This window comes from Macadamia integrifolia, chromosome 13, assembly GCF_013358625.1.
Source record: "Macadamia integrifolia cultivar HAES 741 chromosome 13, SCU_Mint_v3, whole genome shotgun sequence".
Taxonomy (NCBI): Eukaryota; Viridiplantae; Streptophyta; class Magnoliopsida; order Proteales; family Proteaceae; genus Macadamia; species Macadamia integrifolia.
The window spans coordinates 9095978-9118439 of record NC_056569.1 but is presented as its reverse complement, the minus strand read 5'-3'; the positions used below and the strand labels follow the sequence as shown (position 1 = coordinate 9118439).

The window sequence follows — 22462 nt, the reverse complement described above, 5'->3', positions numbered from 1 at the left end:
ATACATAAATCCATGATATTTTTTTTTTTTTCCGGGTAATAATAGTCTCTCATTGTTGCATTCCCTATGCCGCTGGTTCAGACAATCCTCCCCATATATAACCAATTTTTCTTTTTTATTTTCTTGTCTATTTTGGCCTAATGGCCTATTCGTGTACGACATCCCAACCGGCCACAGTCCAGCACTCCAGCCCAATCCCTAACATGGCCCTACCATTGCCAAGCCCCGAAGGCGGATCCACCACATCTTTATTGACTTTTTATGTCTTTTGGTAGGTCCCACACCCACTATCATTGCCTAAGAAGACTGTCTGAAGATACAAAAGGGTATTTACGTCATTACACTCGGATGATAGTTGACGCTACGCTTACGCTTTGTCAGGAAAACGAGTATCTCTAAAGTGCATATACGAAATTTGGTCCCACCACCTGACTTCCCGACAATCCACGTGGACAAATATTTGTACACGTCATCCTTTTTTAGCAAAATGAAGGGCATTCCAGTAATTAAATGGAATTCAAAGACCCTATTTTGTATTTTTACAGCGGCTCTGATTCTTACACCGTCTACTACTCTACCATTTCGTACTGATCTATCTCTGCTTCACCTCTTTTCAGCCATCCCTGCCTCTTCTTTCTCTCTTCTTTTTTAAAAGTATAACTCTCCGAAGAGGGTACAGAAACTGGAAAGAAAACAAAAGCATCAGAGATGAAGGGAGAGAAGAAAAGAGAAATTTTATAGAAATAGAAGAAGAGATCATCTCCTGTGGAAAGTTCTGATCTTGTTTCTGTTACGGTTGGCAAATCTTCTCGATCCCCAATCATTTCTGAATTCTTTCAACTGTGAAAAAGAAATCTTTCATCGAAATCGTAGCTGGACTCGATTCTGTCGAACCAGAGACTCTGCAAATGGTAACGGTTTCTCATCCGGCTCAAGAATCTGTTGGAGGAATTCGGTTCTTTTTCTAGCTCAATCTTTGGTTTATGTGTTTGATTTCGTGTTTAAATAGTTTGAAGCTCTGTTTTTTTTTCTTTAATCAGTGGATTTAATTCTATGTTTTTTTGTTTTCTTGGGAGGGGAATTGGGACTGTATGTTTGTTGTGTTCATTTGGTGTGGTTTTTGGTGACTTGCAGGGTATGATGGGGTTTTGCTGTAGTGGTTTTGGATTAATGGGAGTGGAAGACCGGATTTTTGTGGTGGATTTGTTCTGTTTTTGAGCGCTAGGGTTTTGGTTTGAGTTTGTTCAGCTGAGCTCGTTGATTAGTAAATGAAGAGGATTTGCAATTTTAATTGGACTGTGTTGGGGTATTTTTGGGGAGGGATTCAGAGTTGTTGGTATGGTCGTTGTTAATTTTGTTTGGGAGTGTAGGGAATAAATCTGAAAACAGGACTTTGTCGTCATTCTTTCTCAATGGGCAATAAGTTGGGTAAGAGGCGGCAGGTGGTCGATGAGAAGTACACAAGGCCGCAAGGGTTGTATCAGCACAGGGATGTCGATCATAAGAAGCTGAGGAAGCTCATTCTTGACTCCAAGTTGGCTCCATGTTACCCTGGGGACGAAGATTGCACCTTGGATCTCGAAGAATGTCCAATCTGTTTTTTGGTTAGTGAATTCATTTGTCGTCTTTTTCCAATTCTCCATGTCATTCTAGTTTTTTCAGGATGTTAGTATGTTACAAAAGACTCATTGCAGGCCTATATCGGATGCTGTTTTGCAATAGGGAATTCTTGTGGTTTTTGACTATAGTGAAACAACTCTAATGAAACCATTTTGATCGTATTTGTCTTCTTTTAGTATTACCCGAGTCTGAATCGCTCAAGATGCTGCATGAAAGGCATATGTACAGGTTTGCCATCATAATCTAGTTCTTGCTGTCCAAAAGTATCTTAAATATTGGTTGAAATGTGAATTAAGTCTCAATGGTTTGTTCGTTGCCAGAGTGCTTTCTGCAGATGAAGCCTCCACATTCAACTCGTCCAACACAGTATCCTTCTGCCTGTCGAAATTTCTTGAGTTTGAACTATTCATATTTTTGTTGCACATGTCCCATATCTTCCATGTCTAATTACATATGATTTGTTTTATAATCTTACTGATAGTTTTCTTGTAATACTTAACCTTGCGAAGATGTCCCTTTTGCAAAACCTCTAATTATGCTGTGGAGTATCGTGGTATGAGGTCAAAAGAAGAAAAGGGCATGGAGCAAGTTGTAAGGAAATTTTATGAATTGTTGTATACTTGTGGAGCTTTTGAAGTTCTCTATTGCTAGTGTGGATTGTAGATCTTTGTACTGTTTTTATCTCAGGAAGAGCAGCGCGTTATAGAAGCAAAAATAAGGATGAGGCAGCAGGAGCTTCAAGAGGAAGAAGAGAGAATGCAGAGAAGACAGGAGACGAGTTCTTCCAGCAGGGTTATAGCACCCGCAGACGTTGAATATCAGGATGCAGTGGGTAAGCCCACTGGCAGGTTTACCCAGCATTCATTTGGTTTTTTTATTATTAACATCTCATTTACTAGAAACTCTAGTTTTTGGTGGTAAAACTTGATTTATGGTTCCGCAGTTCCATCATTTCATTTCCCTGTGGAAGGTGATGAGATGTCTTCTCAGGATTCATGTGCTGTGCCTTCAAGCATGCAATCTTCATGTTCTAGGCATAACAGGTATGTGATGCTCTTGCTCTGTCAATGATCATTTTCTATCAATTTATCATTGTGTAAATTCGTTCATTGGATTTCTCCTATGCTTCGTTTGCGAAGAAATTATCAAGATTCTAATTAGTTTCCTAGAAACATAGGAAATGATCAAGAACAGATAAATCTCTGATCTGGTAGCATAAACAGATAAAAAACCAAAAGCAAGAAAGCAAGTTAGCAGCAGCAAGAATCACTACTCTGCAACACTATTTACTCAGTAATCATACTCAAACCAATACTTTAATCACATATTTCTCAACTTGGAAAAACTAACATTAAAAGTTAAAACAATTGAGAACTCTTTAAGTTTAATCCCCCACCAAAAATAATAAAGAAATAAAAGTGACTATTAGTTGTAAGTTTCTTGTCTGGTAATATACTATGAGTAGTAACTTAATGCTAACTATAATGGTGAAACTTGGTTTTAACATAGACAGTAAGAAAACCTAATTACTATGTTTTTTTTTTCCCCAGTTCAACCAAATAATCATATTATTTAAGAAAAACCAGTTTTACTAAAATAGTAATATAAGACTTACTATAGTTAATGAGGTAGTAGAATAAAGACGTAGTATATGGTGTGTAGCTTTAGTCATACTATGATGGTTAATGAGATGGTGAATATTGACGAGAGGGAGATTCCACAAAGCAATTACTTTAGGTATCTAACCTCAATCATAAGTAACAAAGGTGACATAGGGGATGGTGTAGCTTAGAGAATTAAAATAGGTTGGTTGAAGTGGAGGGTGCATTTGGAGTATTGTGTGATCAACATTTTCCTTTAAAGCTTAAAGGGAAATTTTACAAGACTGTCATATGGCTGGCTATGATATATGGTGTAGAATGTTGAGCAGTTAAGAAGTGTCATGTAGAGAAATTAGTGTAGCGGAGATGAGGATGTTGAGATGGATGTGTGGCCAAACAAGGAAGGACAAAGTAAGGAATGACCACATTAGAGCTGAGTTGGGTGTAGCCCCGATACATGATAAGCTACGAGAAAGTCGTTTGAGGTAGTGTGGACATGCTCAATGGAGCCCTTTAGATGCTCCAGTTCAGAAGAGTGATTTGATCCAGATTGAAAGATCTAAAGGAGCCCGGGGTAGGCAAAAGATAACCCTAGAAGAGGTGGTGAGGAAAGAGATGCATAGCTTAGGCCTTCTACCACATATGACTTTGAAAAGAGCTGATTGGGGAGCAAGGATCCATGAGCCGACCCCATTTAGTTGGGATAAGGATTCTTGTTGTTGTATAAACAGAAACTGGTTCTTTTATTTTAAATTTGGTGCATAAAAATTAAAATTCATAACTAATATATGTATTAAAATATATTGTATTAGAAAATCAGCAAATTCATCAGATTGCTAACCATAAATATTGGTTAGATGTATATTGGTTAGATGTTAGTTTTATTGTGACTGTGTCATAGAGTGGGATGATGCTTACTGTCAAAGTTGGGCTTCTTATCGGGATAATTTGGAGATTAAGATGCACAGAATTTAGTGGCAAGAGAGATTCAGGAGGTGCACCTCTCCAAGAGGTTGCAGAATTGCATTCACTGTATCTTCCTCTCTGGTTAAACACTTCAGATTCAAGTACCAACCTCTCTATTCCTAGGTAGGAGGGAATTTGATCGCTTCGTCATTATAATGTCTCTATTGATGTATTTGATTACTTATATTTGAACAGGTATCCGTTCTTCAGGTTTTGTAAGGCAATGAATACATCCCTGTGGATGTGGTTGAGAGGCTATACCATGACCACAACCATAAAAAGATTGTGTCAGTAAAATGCGTAGTAGGGTGTTTATGTGGGACTGGTATTAGGTTGGTGTCTGGAGTTCTCAGAATCCCAATTGCATTTTTTTTTTTAATAATATTCTATTTTTGGTGAGGTTGGTGATCCTACTTTTTTTTTCTGGGAACATCATTGATGTGGAATGACCATTTATGGTGATACCCATTGTATGATAGCTAAATTGTTCGACAAAAGGTTTTTAGGGAAGATTGTTATGATCGAAAAGGGGTATTGTTGTTTCGTTAGCATTGTTGAGGAGTTGAAGGGATCCTCTGCAGCTTTACCTTTCTTTGTGGGGTGTCACCTTATTGGTGTACTAGTGATTGATATACAAACAAAACTAAATTTTTTAGTCCACTAAAAGTGATAGATTCTCTAAGGTATGCTTGTTTCCATGAAATGCATCAGAAAAAATTTAAACAGTTGATATTTCCATTTTAAGGGAAGGAAAATGAAACACAAGTTTATGATTTGTAAAGAGGGTGACGAGTCTGTGAGTCAGTGAGCCACATGTTTCTTGATTAAAAAATAACATGGAATTAGTTGGGGTGTATGTTTGTTCCTATGTGGTGTTTATCTCAGGGAGGTGTTAGCTGGATTAGACTGCAATGTGTAAGGAGAGCACTGTAGGATTTTGCCTTCTGTGGTATCCTTGTCAATTTGGGAGGGAAGTAAATGAAAGGCTTTCAAGGGTTCAGCACACTAGAAGAAGGGGAGAGGAAAGTGAAGCTGTGGTAGTTCATTGAACATCAATTTTGGAAGGAATTACAAGATGTAAATGCTTATACAGTTGTATCCTCTTCCATGGATAATCTATTCATGCTATTACGAAATCCTGGTTCTGTTTACTTCATAGACTATACCGCATCCAATATCCAAGAGTTTTGGTGATCTTCATGGACTTTGACAGAGAACTGCCATATACTTTTGTTTTTACTGGAGCTTGATAACATCAGGTTGGTGGTGAAAGAGGCATGCATTTTGTTCACGTAACCTTTATTTTATTTTCTAAGACATTGGATTTTATATTTCTCATTTGCTTTGTGGAATTTAGGCTAAAAGAGCTTCTTTCACATTACAATTGCCTAATTCTAATCACCTGAGCTAAAAGAGCTTTTTTAACGTTACAATTGCCTAATTCTAATTACATGCAATTATTCTCTTGCTGAAGTTCTTGTTGTTAAAGTGGCTGTTTAATCAATTGCTGTTTCTGTGACTCGTGCTGGGAGTAAATTGGCCTGATGTTATAAAAAACTTGAACAGGACTTGTAATTAAAAAGGAGTGATGAGCATTCTGTGAGACTGTGACATGGATTTCTAAATACTATTGGTGTATATTTGTATTGACTTGTAAATCAGTGTTTATATGGTGACGCCATTTAGCCTTCATCTTATCTATACATTTGTTTGATTATTTACTTATATTGTTCTTGTAGAGCTTTATGTTGTATTTGGCACAAAATGCAGGGAAGATGAATTTGACCTGGATCTCGAGGATATAATGGTCATGGAAGCAATCTGGCTTTCCATTCAGGTGATGTTCTGGATAGCTAATGTGTGCACATAGATGTCAAATTTGAAATCATGTGACATATTTCATCTACAGAAACATGTGCACTTTTTTTTTTGGGGGGGGGGGGGAAAGGAACTCTGCCTCCTTTTATGCCCATTGTTGCTTGTTTTCTGGCCACATATTATCTAAATGTATATGTAGAAAGAAAGAACAAATTATGAATTTAGTTAACCTAACAATCCAAAGAACAAATTGAATGAAAAACGTACCTAGCCATCCGAGAGATGAGTTTATTTCTTTTAGCTGATAGTCCTACTTCTGTTGAGCCTTCAAGTATGCACTAGTTTATACATTACTTTTGGATAGTCAGGTGATCATAAATTTTGGGGTTTTGATCCATCAAGAATTGATCTGTCAATTGGACATTCTGGTTTATACGTTGTTGACATTTAAGGTGTAAGCTGCATAACTTAGACTACTGCTTTAAATAACCACAATGCAACTGGTGGCTGCATACCTTAGACAACTGCTTTAAACAAGGTGAGATGGATGATGATGTTTTTCATAGAATTGAAGTAGGATAGAAATGGAAAGGAGCATCTGGAGTGTTGTGTGATCGACGTATTCCTCTAAAGCTTAAAGGAAAGTTCTACAGGACAGTCTTAAGACCGGCTATGTTGTATGAGGTGGAATGTTGGGCAGTCAAGAAGCATAACATAGATAAGTTGAACGTAGTAGAGATGCAGATGTTGAGATGGATGTGCTGCAAAACTAGGAGAGATAGGGTGTGGAATGACTGGGTAAGAACTGTGTTGGGGGTGACCCTGATTCAGGAAAAGCTTTGAAAATGCCACTTGAAGTGGTATAGATATGTTCAATGGAGGCCTTGGGATGCTCTAGTTAGGAGGAGTGATCAGATCTAGTTGGAAGGAGCTAGAAGAGCTAGGGGCAGGCCTAAAATGACCATTGATGAGTTGGTAAGGAAAGACATTCAGAAGCTAGGTCTTGACCCTAGTATGACATCTTTGGGGCAAAGATCCACGTTGCTGATTGCATTTAAGTGGGATGGCCCGGAGGTGTTGCATTTTAGTTTTGTAAGCTCACAAACCTCAGGAGTAAATAAAGAGTAGTTGTTAAACCTGGTCACTTCTCTAGTTCTCTTTGAGGTTTTTGCTTATCATGAAAAAATAAATTGCCAATAGTACAGAGGGGAATTTTTTTTTCCTGGAAGCAGGGCTTACCCTACTTGCAAGGCTTGCTGCGAGTGAGCTACCATTTCTTCCAGTGCTTTCAATTTCAAACATAACAATGATGCTGATGTGATATTCAATAGCTGTTGTCACTTTCGTGTTTATATGCCATTGCGGCCAATGCTCATAAGTCCTAAGATTATAGAAGCAATGCTACAGAAAAAAAAAAAGATTTTTTGCAATGTAGCTGCATAGGAACCATAAATAGAAACATGCGACATATTTATAGAAATGGATATTTTAGGCACAATAGAAAGGAATGTTGTAACCGGGGTGGGTGAACCCTCATAGATATCAGGTGCCCGCATATATAGAGTCAAAAGAGATATGGATTTTGAAGGGGAGGGAGTTTCTTCGGGGCTTGAGAGTTGGAATAGATAGGGCCCCACAAGTTGTTGATTCGCCACTAGGGAATTCACATGAAAGGGAACGAGGAATTTTCAACGAAAAAAGTGCTCTCTGAACTGAACGTGAAAGTTTTTTTCCATTAGACGGCTGTTCCCGTAACTCCACTTCCAACTTGGATTAGATATCGAAGAAGGTCAAAGATCAGATTTGCAAGCCAACGACCTAAAGATTAATAAGGCCTATTCCACCTTATGGAATTAGCTAAAGTTTTCATATTCATGGAAGTTCTCTGGCAATGCTGAGGATTTAACTAGTGTAGGATCTCCCATCATTCCTTGGGAATACTGATCAATTCAGTGCAGCTCAGTATTGGTGATTAGCTGATCCACTATGTTTAATAGAACAGATCACTCCCATCCAATGGCAATTCTGAAATCCAAATTGCTAATCATTGATACCTCATACCATTGGTAAATGGACAAGAATTAATGTTCTGACAGTTTAACCAAATTTTTAAAATTGTAGTTGAGTTTTACCAATTTGGTTGAATCTCTTTCACCACAATATTTTCCCTAGAAGCAGTAGGATTTGGTCTTCTTCATTTCACTTAGAATCATTTTTTGGGGCCTGAACTGCGAATCTTAGGGTGGCTGGATATTTTGTCATCAATTCTTTTGTGATAAGGGATTTCCTAGAGCATCAAATTGAAGTGTTCATGCTCACCATTCATCTTTAAGTAGTTGAATGATGCTTCAAGGGTTTTTCAGTTGGGATGATCTAAAGGGGGTTGAGGAGAGCCATGGTGGAATAAGCTGATGTAAAATGGACTCAAATTCAATATTAGTTGAGAGACTGCAATTTACGCATTGTAAATGAATTAGAATATGGCTCAAAACCCAAAATAGATGGTAAACTGAAGCCAATTGATTTAGGAAGTGAGGCCCATTCTCTGAGTTTCTGCACCATTTTGTCATGGTTAAAACCAGTCCTAAATCAAGAACAACATTAGCATTTTCTGGGGAGACTTAAATGCAAGGGTGCTGGACTATAGGAAATCACATGCTAGCCTTGCTGCGCAAAATGTGAACACATGGACCCATTCAATGAATTGAAGGGTGAATTTCTTTTAAACTTGCAGCTATGTATTCTCAAGGGTATAGCTTGATTTCTTCACTATTTGCTGCTATCTAAATAGACTCTGGAAGTGTGGATACATTTCTCCCAGTTAACTCTCTAGGTGTTTCTAGTGAAACAAGAAATTCTTTGCTCCTTGCAATTTTGTAATTTTGGTGATCTAGTGGCTTACCTTTTTTGAGTTGTCTTCCACTGCAGGTTAGGTTTCATGTCCCTATTTTCTGTAGTTGAAATTAGAACACTGGTTGCCAACCTGCCATACATCATATGACTTCTGCAAGTCTATTATTTTTCTGATTGAGTGGGTCACGTGTTAGGGACCTCCTAAGAATCAAATCTGAGGTTAGATCACATTTTAGGGACTCTCCTAAGAATCAAATGGAGAGGATCATTCGGGGGAACTCTGTGAAGCAATAAGTCCACGTTCCCCCACCAATGTCCTTTCTCGCCTTTCAGGATGAGAATGAATCAATTGCATCCGTCTCCTAACCATCTGGTCTACCTCAATAATTCTGCCTTTTTGGGTTTCCTTTGTTCTACCAAGAGCTCTTTCTGGAATCTATCTTTGCATACATCCCCTCCTGCACTGTTTTCCTGGACATGGCTGGCCAACAAGCTCAAATGGAGCAGGTTCTCGATGAACGATGAAAATTCTTCCTTCTGTGATTCTTAATAGCTATTTAAATTGTAATCATATCATTTCACAGGTGACATTTAAGCAAACCATGTAGGCACTGTGGATCATGGACTGATTGCCTCATGCAGGAGTTGAGTGCGACCAGAAAAATGGTTACATAGCTGTGACTTTCTTGACTTTGTTATTTTGTTTGATATTTGTCTAGATCCTTGCGTTGGGCATTCAAATACTATAATATTGTAGTTATTGTTTAGTTTCTTTTGGAATTAACTACTTTGGTATGCTAATATTGTGTTCCCTTTTCTGTTTTTTTTTTTAAGAATTTAACATCTTGTGTTTCATTATGCGTTTGTAGTTTTTATATACTATTCCTTGATTTAAAGCAACCATTGTATCTTTTTGCCAGTTAAATAGGCTTCAGTGTTGACCCAGTTATCAACTAATCGATTCCTCACCTCAGGAATTTTAAATGTGGATACATATGGTTTGCCTGGCAACCTTGGCAATTTATTAATTTCCAGAAGCTCTTTGATATGAAATTTGATGTCAATGACCATAAGCCATGATACTTCTGGTGCCTGTCCTGGCCAGAAAGGGAATGACAAATTTGAGTAAATAGATGGCATGTATCCCATCTGTTGCATTTGAAGGGTTTAAAATTAGTGTATAGTTGGGCTAAATCCAGCAGTTTCTGTGAAGAAGCTCAACTGCAATTACTTCATTGTATGAAAACACGGTGGGCCAACAGAAGGGTCTGGTCCTGATCAGAGCAATACACGAAGACGAACCACTATGTCATAGGATAGGACTTGATATATGGATGAGGTCTATTGACCTGAGACTCGGATAATTCATCTGCTAGGCTATTATCAGGTTGAATCTTCCACTAAGAGATATATTTCTTCAAGCACTTGGAAATGGCCCTCCTAGTAAGATGAAGATATCTGCTGGACATCCATCTCTCAACTTCATGTGTTCTAAGCAGATGAGTGAGATTGGGTAATGGCCATTGGTGATCTTCACATCTGTTATTGGAAGTTTTGAGACAATATGCAGGATATAAACGACTTTTAATGAACCAAGTTTTTTGGAAACCCTAATTGTGAACTAGTATTAGTTTGTTACTGCTATTGCTACCACTACCACTACCACTACCACTACCACCACCACCACCACTCGTAGTACAATTTATGGTGCCTAGGTGGCACACTTGAACCAATTTTGGAAATTATTGGTGTTTCTTGCCCATAGTTATTTATAAATTTAAATATTGTTGGCATTCTCTGTTTTTTCCCCTAATACTGCTTAATTCAATCTCACAGAAATCTTGCGGAAAAAAAAATGTACAGGTGAATGATGCTCAGAGACATCCAACTCATATTGCTGCTGCACCCGCAGAGCAGTTTGTCACTGGAGACCAATATGCTTCTCCAGCCATGGTTCCATTGGCTGAAGCATCATCTCCATCTGGTGGTCTTGCTTGTGCAATTGCTTCTCTTGCTGAGCGTCAGCATATGGATGGCAATCCACCCACTAATGATGTTGGAAATTCTAGAGCTTTCAGCATGCTCACAGCTTCTGGAATGTCATCCAGTGGAACAGAGAGAATGGCTGATAATTGCCCTTCAGGCAGCTGGATCGATGTCTCACCGGACAGTGGAAGGGCAGTGTCAAGGGAAGAGGGAGAGTGGGGGATAGATCATGAATCAGAAATTGCCGAGGCAGGGACTAGCTATGCCAGCTCTGATGCTACAGTGGATGCCGGAGGAGGTGGATCTTCTCTCCAGGATGGTATGGATGGCCGGTTTCAGCCTAACATGACAGGGGCTGTCATGCCTGAGAGTTTTGATGAGCAGATGATGCTGGCAATGGCTGTTTCACTAGCAGAAGCTCGAGCAAGAACCACTCAGGGAGTGGCATGGTTTTAGCTGGTGAAGTTACACATTGGTGGCTTTCTTACCCCCTTATACTACCCCTGCCCTTTCAATTTCTCCCCATTCTATCAGAGGCTTTAGCAAGATCAAGTGCTCAAGGGGTCAAATTGCTTTAGCTCAAGTTACCATTCATTTGCTCTCTCTTCCTGTTCCTGTTGGTGCTACGTATATAGATGTAAAAATGGAAGGTTACTCAATGTGGGTTTCTTAGGCGCATGAATCAGAATCATGTAATAGTTCATTTCACCCCCAAACTCCCCCCCCCCTCCCCAAAAAAAAAAAAAAAAAGCCACTCCTTTCCCCCAAAGAATTGGTAAAAGAGAAATCCGAAACTGAGATGAGTGTGAACTAATCAACAGACAGTTGAGAGGATTTTTTTTTTTTTGGGGGGGGGGCGGCGGGATTGTGGAGGGGTTGGTAAGAACAGTAAGAGGATCTTAAGAACATGCTGGGCTGAAAAGAAAAAATATGAAATGCTGTTATAGAGTGATAGGAGTAATATAAAGGTGTACAAGGGCAACCAGTTTCATTTGTGAGCATCGTTCTTGCTTTGATGCTAGGGTGGCAGTAATCTATTATGCAGGTCACTACATTGGTTTTATTGCCATTCTTCTGTCTCTCAACTACTTGGCAAGAGGTTCTCTAGGAGAACACTGCTTAGGATAATCTCTTGGTGGGTTGTTATTTCTGCCTCGTGGATGGTTGATGAGGGCAATCCAATTTTTGGATGAAGAACCACTAGGATTAAGCTGCAACTACTGAACAACATTTGAAGGATATTGTGGATTTTTCGTGTATCAAATTTCAAAGATAAATTTGATCAGATGCTTTCCATGTATTGAACATTTGTCTTTTATTTCCCTCAGCTGTTGAATTCTTGAGTAATATTGATGTGTGGATTTTATACTTTTCTACAAAGGACAGAGAATTAAACTTGATTGGGACTCTTCATAAAGTCATGAACTCTTCTAGCAATTTTATCAAATCAAGTCTATAAAGGCCTCCATAAGACTTTCCAAAAGAATCAAAATGGCTCTTTATTAAGTGGACATGAGAAGGCAGGTGCGAGAAGATACTTTCATGGATTTGGTGGATGTGGTAAGATGACAAAGGGATATTGTGGTGATGGCCCAAGGGTATATGAAGACATTCAAGATTCTAAACTTGACCGATGTGAGACTATTCTCAATTGATATAATTTTCACTCTGATAGGATATCCCTAGCCAGTGAAAGGAATAATCTTTTGAACGATCACTACTCTAAAGTAAGATGAATCGATCTGAGAATAATCTTTATGAAACTTTCCTATTCTTTCCTAGTGATGATAAAGATTGAACTAGTGTTGGTGTCTTTGAAAATGATTTGCAGGTTTTCTTCATTGCAGCTGAAGTAGCATCCTTGCTTCGATAGTAGTTGAAAGTTGTGAATAGCTATAAGTAAAAAAGGGTTATATATATATATATATATATATATAAACGTTGTCCATATTGTTTTACTAGGGAGTCAAGGGGTTTGCTTTGATCCAAACTATTGGGTGGAAGAACTCACAGGATATGATCGAGGGTACGAAAGGCCTCAGGGGCAACCGATATGAGATAATTCTCCCAACATTCCCCATCAAATGTAGGTAAAATGGACGAGAAAATCCACTCTAATGCATGTAAATATTCATCGTAAAAGCTGGAACTCTATTGGGTGAAAAGAGACACCCGCTACTGTAGGATCTGGAAAGGACAAATATACAAAACTAATAAACTAAGCTATCGCTAAATCAACAGATTAACCAACTAAATTGAGTTATATTACATGAATATCATGCACACATTGGAACCTGATTTTGTGAATGCTAAATAGGTTAAACACCAAAACATCAGCTTTACATAAACGGAGAACCACAGCCCAGTCCAACCGATCGAGATACCCAAACCACCAATCGAACGAACCAGTCAAGATTTCATTGTTTTAACTTGGTTTAAATAGAGGCTTAATGGTTAGTTTAAGATTATCTGAACTCAGATGGGTATTGAATGAGGAAGGATAAAAGTGGGGCAGTTTGTAACCTGGCCCAACAAATTGAAAAATCTGATAATGGGCAGTTTTCAACCTGGCCCAACAAATTGAAAAATCTGATAATGGGCATCAACTTATTTGAGTATTTTGATAGGGATAATGTTCTCTATCTGGAAGTGTAAGTTATTTTCTCTAATGTCATTCTCTTCTCCATTATAGAAGGACATATTTGCATCTGTTGTAAGAGAGAGAGATTGAAGTAGGAAGTATACGGTCTATGTCTCATTCTAGCCTTAACAAACTTTTGAATTTACAAGGTTAAGAAAGCCCTAATTCCAATGGGAAAGAAGAGCAAATAAAACGAATTTGATTCATAAACTTCAAAATGTCTTTCTTTAGTCCAAAATGACCCTTACAGAAGGTTGAATTATAATGAAGTAAAATGAGATAAATAGGAAACGAAATAAAGTAGGCAAATAAAATAGAAAACTAGCGGTATCCCTAAATCGCATGCCACACTTAGAAGACCCGGTACATCTCTTAAACATGTGAATTTTCCCATGACTCATCATTTGGACCATTGAAATGTCATAGAGCACGATTCCCATTTTCTGAATTTGGATTAAATCTCCCTTAATTTTACTTGAGTTAAAAGTTATGACATTTAGAAGTTGTATCGAAAAATTAGTATTTTCAGCCTAGTCAAGTGGACTTTTATTGATCCAATCAATCCAAAAATTCTTTAGAAACATTTTCTACATTGAGAGAGATAGAGTCAGGGAACACTAGTGTCTCTCGGATAGAGAAATTAATCTCATTTTGTTATTAGGGGTATAGGGAGGTAGTTCCCCACTATGGCATTTGGTTGGGGGGGGGGTTCTCACACCCCCACCAATGGTCACACGGAGAATGATATAATTCACATGAAAGCCAAATGACCAAGGCTATATTTTTCATAAAGAATATATATATATATATATACACACATGTGTGTATTGTTCCTAGAACACACCCAGCATTTGCTCTCACTGGAGCTTCTCATTTTCCACCTGACATATTTCTTGCCTTAATTTTTTTTTTTTTAAACCCAAATATCATCTAGGACCCGGGGAAGCCCCTAAAATTTTATTAAATGAGAGAAACAAAATAATAAAGAAACAAAGGGGGGAACATAACCCGCCTTACCCTAACCATGAGATACAAATCACTCTGGCACTGGCAAAATCCAAAAGAAAAACCTGCAAAAGAAGAAACATTACATTCTAAAGACCGGCTCCACTCCCTCAAGTCTTCTAGCGATATCCATGGCTACTCAAAATCTTTTTCTTGCTTCCCTTTGCCACACCTCCTTGGTATGTTGACAATGCATCGCAACCTCTGGATCAAGTTCAGGAATTTCTGTAAGTTAATTAAAATTAGGATTGATCTTTCCATGTCTAATAGACCAATTATGATCCAATTTTTGAACTACATGCATCTTGTGTCATTATTTTGGTTAGGGGTGGGGGCAAAATAAACTGAATGGATCAAACCGAAAAAAACCAAATAAGTTGGACCAAAATTTTTATAAGGTTTATATTGGTTTTGCTTTCAAAAAACCACTAGGAGATTGAAATCGACCGGAGAGACTGCTAAGATTGACCAAAACGACTGAAAATAAAAAAAAATAAAAAAAAAATAATAAAAAAAAAAACTGATAAAACCCAATAAAAATCCACAAAATTTTTTTTATTTTTTCATATTTTACCCGGGGGAATATTCTTTGAGCTACACTTCAATAGGGTGTGTTAGCACCTTTGTATCTCTCTCCTCATATGAAACAATCTTATTGCGCTCAAATACACAATACTATTTTTGTCATAAGTCATTGGTACTTTCCCCTATGTTACTTGCTCAAAGAACCTCCTCTCATTTATAAACCGACAAGGAACGTATAAGATATAGATAAGAAAAAAACTAATAAGAACCAAAACCAACCGAACTGATAATTATCAATTGTTGTTTGATTTTTATAGATCAACATATTATTGATATAAAATTGGAACAAACTGATTATTTGACATCATTAATTTTGTTGCTAAAAATAATGAAATAAGGTTTGAAAAAAAAATCTTTAGCAGGTGAATTAAAAGATCACAATTTTTTGTTTTTAAAGAATGACCACAAAATTGAATGGAACTTATTTTACATTTGTAATAATATTAGTAAAATGACAAACCTTTGCCGCTGCACCTAATTTCTTGGGATCATCGCACGAGAGTTTCCATTTCGGACTGACCCGATCCTATATAAATGGTATCACAATAACTCCAAGGACTAGTCGAGCCAAAGATCCAGATACACTGGGTATCAAAAAAAAAAAGAGGAAAATTTACTATCACTCCCCTATACTTGGCCTATATTTACTAAAACTCCCCTACCTTGTACCTTTTTATTGATACTCTCCTTTTTAAATCTCTTTCTCCCTTACTCTTTTTAAATACCCAGATTACCCTTCATTTTCACTTGTTCCTATTACACTTTTTTCAAATTGATTGGTTCAAAACATGGTTTGAACCAAACCACTAACATGTTTTGTCTCATCTAATCATCAAGAATATTGTAAATTCAAAAAAGAATAATTTTGTATCCTATCAATATCTATATCGATATCATATGTTCCAATCGGATACACACGTTTTTTATTTTTTTAATCCTTAGATTGGTTAGATTGGTTGAGACCGATACCAATCTAACCCATAAAAAAATAGATTATTAAATTTTTTATGATGGATGAGATAAAATAAAAATAATAATAAATAAACAACATCTCTGATGATTGGATGAGACGAAATAAAAATAATAATAATAAATAAATAATGTCTTTAAGGACACATTAGCTATGTCAATAACCTTGATGATTGGATGAAATGAAAATAAAAATAATAATAATAAATAAATAATGTATTTAAGAACACATTAGGTATGTCAATATCCCTGATGATTGAGACAAAACTTGTAAGTAGTTTGGTTCAAACCATGTTTTAAATCAATCAATTTGAAAAATTGTATAGGTTACAAGCGAAAATGAAGGGTAATCTGGGTATTTGAAAAGAACAGTTGAAAAAGAGATGTAAAAATAAATAAGCAAGGGAATATCAATAAAAAAAAAAAAAACGTAGGGAAATTTTAGTAAATATAAGCCAAGTGTAGGGGAGTGACAGTAAAATCCCCAAAAAACAAAAGTTCAACTGGCTACACAATTGGTGAAGTTTTGATGTGTTAAATCCACACTCACCAGGTGGTACCAAATTCTTAAAAATAGATTTGTTACCAATTAAGATCAACCTGAATCGAACAGATTTAGGGACAATTACGTGATTACCCACTATTGAGCTTGCCTTTACATAAATAACCACATTATGTTTGGTTCAACCGATTACACAAAATAAGTTTTCGTTTTACAAATATACCCATAATAGTGTTTGGTCTACGCCTTCAGTGGTACACTTACTAGTGGTGACATCACCATCTTGATTATCACCGATATCTCTTACACTAAACCCACCGTCAAGAACATCCGACTTGCCCTCGACTATCTCGTCGGCTCTGATGAGCCTGGAGATTACCTCTTTGTTCACTACAGAGGCCATGGAATCCATCTCCCTGCTGCAAATAACAAAATATCGAGTTACCGCCTCAACCGCCACAAGCCTCTGCCTATGTCGGCCTCACCGTTGACCCATCGCCCCACCCATCAAAGAGATAGAACAAAGAGGTTCATTGCAAAGGGGTTTCTCTCACTCCTCTTTCCTTTGGCTTCTGTCCACTTTTTCAACTGAATCTAGAGAACTTAAATTGCAGGAAGAATGTTGAAGGAAGAAGAAGAAGAAGAAGAAGAAGAAGAAAACAAAGTGGCAAGTGGAGGTTCCTGGGGTGGGTTGGGTTGCGGCACAGGGTGGAGGTGGGTGGTGCTGCAAGAAGAAGTAAAAGAGGAAGGGACGGTTGGAGTTGCAGGAGGAAGAGAAAGAAGGGGCATGAGAAAGAAGACGACTTCCCTTGAAGAAGAATATTTGTTGAAAATCGGACAATTTTGAGTCGATTGAAGAAGAGAATTAAGACAAATCGAAAAAAATTATATGTATTTGCCCAAGTCATAGGTATACCAAGGAAGACGTATGGGAAAACACTATTCTGGGTATATTTGTAATACTTAAACTTATTTTGTGTAAATCGGTTGAATGAAACATGAAATGGTTATTTTTGTAAAGAAAAATCCAATAATGAGTAATCACGTAATTTTCCTGCAGATTTATTCCAGCTGATACTGCCGGATCCGATTCCAAATTTTATTCTATTTGATGATTCTGTTGAGTCACGCAATGATTAAACCGTTAATTACTTGTAATGAAGTACTGCACTATTATACTGATTATTGTACTCCCGGCACTATTGTATCGCGTGGATACAGTTAGACAGTTCGACACCTTTACACAGTGCTTTCTTTTCCCGGTTTCCCACTCAGCATTTCTCACAAACAAAAAAGGTAATAAAGCGTGATATTATGGAGAATCATATGGTGTTATATGGTTGACCTCCCACAGGATCTTAACACGTGTCATCCATATCCAATGTATCTACCTGGGGACCACCACTGCCAAACTATATTTGGAATTGTCGGGAAAAAGGATCACTAAAACCAAATAGTCCCATCACTAAAAAATGGCCACCGTCCACTCGGTATACACAGGTGATTCTGATCCAACGGTTGTAGTTCCTCATGGTCACTGTAGAGGGCCTAGAAGCTAGAGAGAGAGAGAGGGTAGATTCTGTTCCTCGATTTAAAATTTTCCATTTTAATTGATTATTTTAACTAATTAAATTAAATTTAACAAACAGTACCTAAGAATTACACGCGTAAGTAAGTTCATCCATCGCTGTGTGGTTTTTTGGCGGTTTCAAAATTAATTTAATTTCTTGGCGCCTTTTCCCAGTCTCTCACCTGTAAATTAAAATCCCCACTCTCATTTTAAATTTAGTTTAAAATTTGGTTTTTGTTATCTTTGTTAAGCTTTACTTGCTTCTTCCATGGCTTTGTCTTGGCCTTTACTTTCCTAATTTTCTGCAGTGTGAAGAGCTTTTCTTCGATGCATTTTCGTTCTTCAATGTTAGATTTCGCATTTTGATACCGTGAATTTTTTTTTCTTTAATACTGTGATTGATATATTTTAATTAAGCCGGAGACCTCTATATGTGGATTCGTTTGCTGATCTTGCAAGAGTTTTTGATTGAAGAAGAGCTTTGGTTGATCTGCTAAGCTTATAATTAAGCTCATGTTGTTTTGTCTTTGAGATTGAAGGTAATGGAAAATCAAGAATATACAATGCACACATGTTTACAATGTTTAGCAAGATTGCCTATGTCCTTTATGAGATGAAATTCTATTTCACTATCAATAGATAATAGATTTACAAAGCTCGTTTCATACCTCTGAGAACTGCTTACAAAGAAAGTAACTTTCGCTACAAATAAATACCAAAAAACCCTAATACTAGTAAGTACAAAATTGTCTTCAAATAAATAATTTAGAAGGGTTGGGTCCCTCACACCCCGTTATGCAGGGGGCCTCTTGCCCCTTGCAACCCAACGACTCACTTATTGTCAAGAGGAAATATCATTTATCGAAGGACTTATACCAATATTTTCTAAATTAAATTGTGATAGAGTACAAGACATTATACATCAACAGAGTTTTTTTTTTTTTTTTTTCTCTCTCACTCGCCAAATTGGTTTCACTACAAATGCTTTTACAAATTGGTTCATACTTTACAAAGGTGCAAATGTATAATGTACAAGACATTATACATTTGCACCTTTCGGAAGGGATCTTTAGGTCTACACCAGAGGAGGGGTCCACAAAACTTTAAATATAATTTTGCCAGGTTTTCCTATGGATATGTCCATCCATAAAACCTATTCTATATTTCTTCTTCCATGATCCTGAAAGCAAGCATGTGCCTTCCTCTGTAATTATTATGTTGTCATTTCACATTATAAAATATCTTAAGATTTTTTTTTCTTTTGGTATGAAATATCTAAGATCTTGTCGTTACTCTCTATTAAATGTACACTTCTGCTTTTTCCAGATTACGGTATCGTCTCTGACTCAGTTCCTTCCACCCATGACTCCACTCTCAAGTCTCAACCCGGTCCCTATCCTCTACAGTCCCACTCTGCGACAAGGAAAGCTTAACAAAGTTAAGATGCCACGATCGAGGTCTGCAAACTTTCGACTCAAAATCACGGTTCTTTCGTACTATGTTCCTTCTAACTTAAAACTCTTGCCCATCTCGTATTTTCCCACACAGAAGCAGCCTTTTCTGTAGTTAATAATAGTTTCTCTCTCTCTCTCTCTCTCTCTCTCAAGATCACTTTTCAGAGATGAAGAGAGATGGGTTCAGTGTAGTTGCACTGAAATTGGTAATGGATGGTTGTGGTTTCCCTATTCAAAGTGACTGGCATGATGGAACAGTTCTAGTATCTGGTTCCTGTTAAAAACCAATAGATTGGAATCTTTCATCGTGTAAAACGAGGGAAAAAAAAAAAAAGGTCTTTAGTAGACGTACCTGAAAGATTCCAATTTAAAGGTCTCTTTAAGTCATCATGATAAGTAAACAGGAATCGGAATATTTTTATTTTTTCCTTCTCTTAACTTTAGGAATAGTTAGTTATTTATTGTGCTTCGCTTCCTCCATAGAGGGTCGGAGTTGCCCCAGGCCCTGGGCAATCTCTCCGGGGTCCACTCCCGCAGTCCCGCTGCAGCTTGACTGCAGTTGTAGACCTCCGATCTCCACCGAGCTCTCAGCATGACTCGTTGCAGCAGAAGAAGCTGGGAACCCGCATTGCCGACTTCGAATCGCAACTGGGCCAAGCTCAGGAAGAGCTGAAGAAGCTTAAAGACCAGTTAGCTCATGCTGAGGCTGAAAAGAAAACCCAGAAATCAATCGTCCCGGAGACCAGCAAGGAAGAAGACAAGTCCACCGATCGACGTCTTGGAACTTGGAAGTCCCAGTTGAAACTAAAGCTACACCCGACCACGATGTGATTCAAACAGAGAAAGTGGAGGAATGGGTAGAACTACTGGGAACACCACCATTGCCGGAGCCTGAGAAGCTGTCACCTGATTACTCAGCCCTCATGAAAGACCAAATCAATTCATTAAGCACCTGGGGAGCAGTGGAGGAAAGCAGAAGACGCAGCGGTGGCGATACTGTCCGGTGGAGTGGAGATGAACGTTCCGAGTGCTACAGAGCGGTGCGTTTCAATGGATGAGCACCGGAGGAGCTGCTTCGGAGCGGCTGATGGGTCCGGCCGATTCGTGGGTTCGCCTCTCCTGGCTGACGATTTGGACAATGGATTCGGAAGCGGCAAGAGGAAGGGTGCCGGGATGCGAATGTTCGGTGATCTGTGTAAGAGGAAGGGCCAGAAATAACCGGTTCGGTTCTGTTCGGTTCGGTTTTGGTCTGAACCGATATATTACCTCTTCCGACCCCTCTCTCAGGTCTTTTTAAGGTTGCGAAATAGTTACTCACTGTTTCAACCGGCGCTAAATTTGCCACGTGGCAAGTGCTCTCTCGTAAGTTGTCAAACTGTCATTAATCCAGAGAAGTGTGGTTGTTGTGAAGTCAATGCAAGACTCATCAACTTCAACTCTCTTCGTTATTGTTTAAGAAATTAGTATATTGATAGCTTTTTATTTTTTTTGGTGGAAAATAAATGGAAATGCGGCTTATCATGGTCCGGTTTATTCTAAACTCCCTGGAATTCGGTGTTTAATGTAATATCTCTCTCTCTCTCTCTCTCTCTCTCTCTCTCTCTGTGTATAACTCTGACGATCTCTAAATGATCTCTTTGTATCTCTTTTTGGGAGATTTTCACCGTATTGAGTATTCTTCAAAGGTTCTCATTCTAAGTTAAAGATTTGATTTTGACATTGGAGTGTCTTTTTCGAAGCTCCCTTTAGGTGAGTTTCTAATCTGTGTTATGTAGGATCGTGTACTAACAAGGTTCTATTTGCATATTAGATTCATCCCTTTCCTTGTTCATGATTAAAGTTTGTAATAATTCCATTGTACTAAAAAATAAAAATTAATTCAATCTCATTTGTTTTGTTTGTCATATGAAAGCTCCGCAAAGTGGTTAAATTAACAATAAAAAACAGTTAACTTTTGATTAAAAAAAAAGCTATTAAAGATGCAAGAACAAAAATCCTAATTTAATATCTAAAAAAATTATATTAAATCCTTGATTGTCTATCTCAACCTAAAGTTTTCCTACACATGTATTATGGATAATTGAGAAGGTAAAAACTAAGGGTGCATCTCTAGGGGTTGCTCAGTCAACAAAGATCAACACCTCATTTAAGAGGTCATGAGTAATGACTCATGAGTTGAATTTTTCTTAAACATAATCCTTGAAATGTCATAGCTCAAAGAAACATAATAGAACTTTCCATTACAAAAGACAATAGAAGCCTAGCCATTGCTAAAAGAGATTAAGTCCAAACAACCATCACAATTAAGAATTGGGTGATCCCTAGAAGCTAATGCTTCATCTATGTATCCTGAGTCACCTGATTTTACTTACCCTTAATTCACTAACTATAACACCTTAGGTGCGAGACGAAAGTGGTTATTCAACCAAAAGGTTGAAAATGTTGCCGGAAAATATGGAGAATAATAGAATGTCCATGAATCTCTAGGACCATAAACTAGGGGTGTCAATTAATAACGGATCGAATTGATTAACCAAACTGAATAAATTGAAAAGCATCACAATCGACTAGACCAATCTTTTTTGGTCCGGTTTTGGTTTCAACTATAATGAGTGGTATATTTCAGCTCAAATGAAACCAAATTGAATAAAAACTTAGGGTAAAGGTTGGCACATCGCCAGGATCCCCACATTGGGTTGACCTTCATGTAGTCAAGTCAAACTTAAACAATAGTTGATTAACAAGAATGGCAAAATGAATGATGTTCTTTTTTTTTTTTTTTTGTAGAAAAAAGAACGTTGTTCAATGCAATGTGTTTAAAACAACATAAAATTTAACGGATATATGTCACTTCATTCTCTACTTCAAGATTTGTGAGTTGAGGCATTCTAC

General features: G+C 37.6%; 2 protein-coding genes across 4 annotated transcripts; both read left to right on the top strand.

Moving 5' to 3' along the window:
• Positions 1–594: 594 nt before the first annotated feature.
• On the top strand, positions 595–12244 carry LOC122059585 (E3 ubiquitin-protein ligase DA2L). Of its 3 annotated transcripts, none has more exons than XM_042622459.1 (9): positions 595–911; positions 1135–1604; positions 1797–1848; positions 1941–1986; positions 2130–2211; positions 2308–2452; positions 2564–2663; positions 5958–6024; positions 10722–12244. In XM_042622459.1, the coding sequence occupies exons 2-9, from the start codon at positions 1413–1415 to the stop codon at positions 11298–11300; spliced, it is 1263 nt and encodes a 420-aa protein (XP_042478393.1). In that variant the 5' UTR covers positions 595–911; positions 1135–1412; the 3' UTR covers positions 11301–12244. The 3 variants fall into 3 exon arrangements, with proteins under 3 accessions (XP_042478393.1, XP_042478391.1, XP_042478392.1); XM_042622457.1 differs by having other exon boundaries at positions 10695–12244; XM_042622458.1 differs by having other exon boundaries at positions 595–955; positions 10695–12244.
• Positions 12245–19737: 7493 nt separating this feature from the next.
• LOC122058980 (interactor of constitutive active ROPs 4-like) lies at positions 19738–21110 on the top strand. The gene is made up of 3 exons (XM_042621696.1): positions 19738–19833; positions 20054–20398; positions 20519–21110. The coding sequence occupies exons 1-3, from the start codon at positions 19738–19740 to the stop codon at positions 20786–20788; spliced, it is 711 nt and encodes a 236-aa protein (XP_042477630.1). The 3' UTR covers positions 20789–21110.
• Positions 21111–22462: the final 1352 nt, after the last annotated feature.

Excerpts from the sequence above, each read along its gene's own strand:
- LOC122059585 (XM_042622457.1), top strand. The coding sequence starts at position 1,413 with ATGGGCAATAAGTTGGGTAAGAGGCGGCAGGTGGTCGATGAGAAGTAC. Across the intron at positions 1,605-1,796 it reads AATGTCCAATCTGTTTTTTG|TATTACCCGAGTCTGAATCG; the intron begins GTTAGTGAATTC and ends GTCTTCTTTTAG. Across the intron at positions 1,849-1,940 it reads CATGAAAGGCATATGTACAG|AGTGCTTTCTGCAGATGAAG; the intron begins GTTTGCCATCAT and ends GTTCGTTGCCAG.
- LOC122058980 (XM_042621696.1), top strand. The coding sequence starts at position 19,738 with ATGAAGAGAGATGGGTTCAGTGTAGTTGCACTGAAATTGGTAATGGAT. Across the intron at positions 19,834-20,053 it reads GGCATGATGGAACAGTTCTA|AGGGTCGGAGTTGCCCCAGG; the intron begins GTATCTGGTTCC and ends CTTCCTCCATAG. Across the intron at positions 20,399-20,518 it reads AGCTACACCCGACCACGATG|GCACCTGGGGAGCAGTGGAG; the intron begins TGATTCAAACAG and ends TCAATTCATTAA.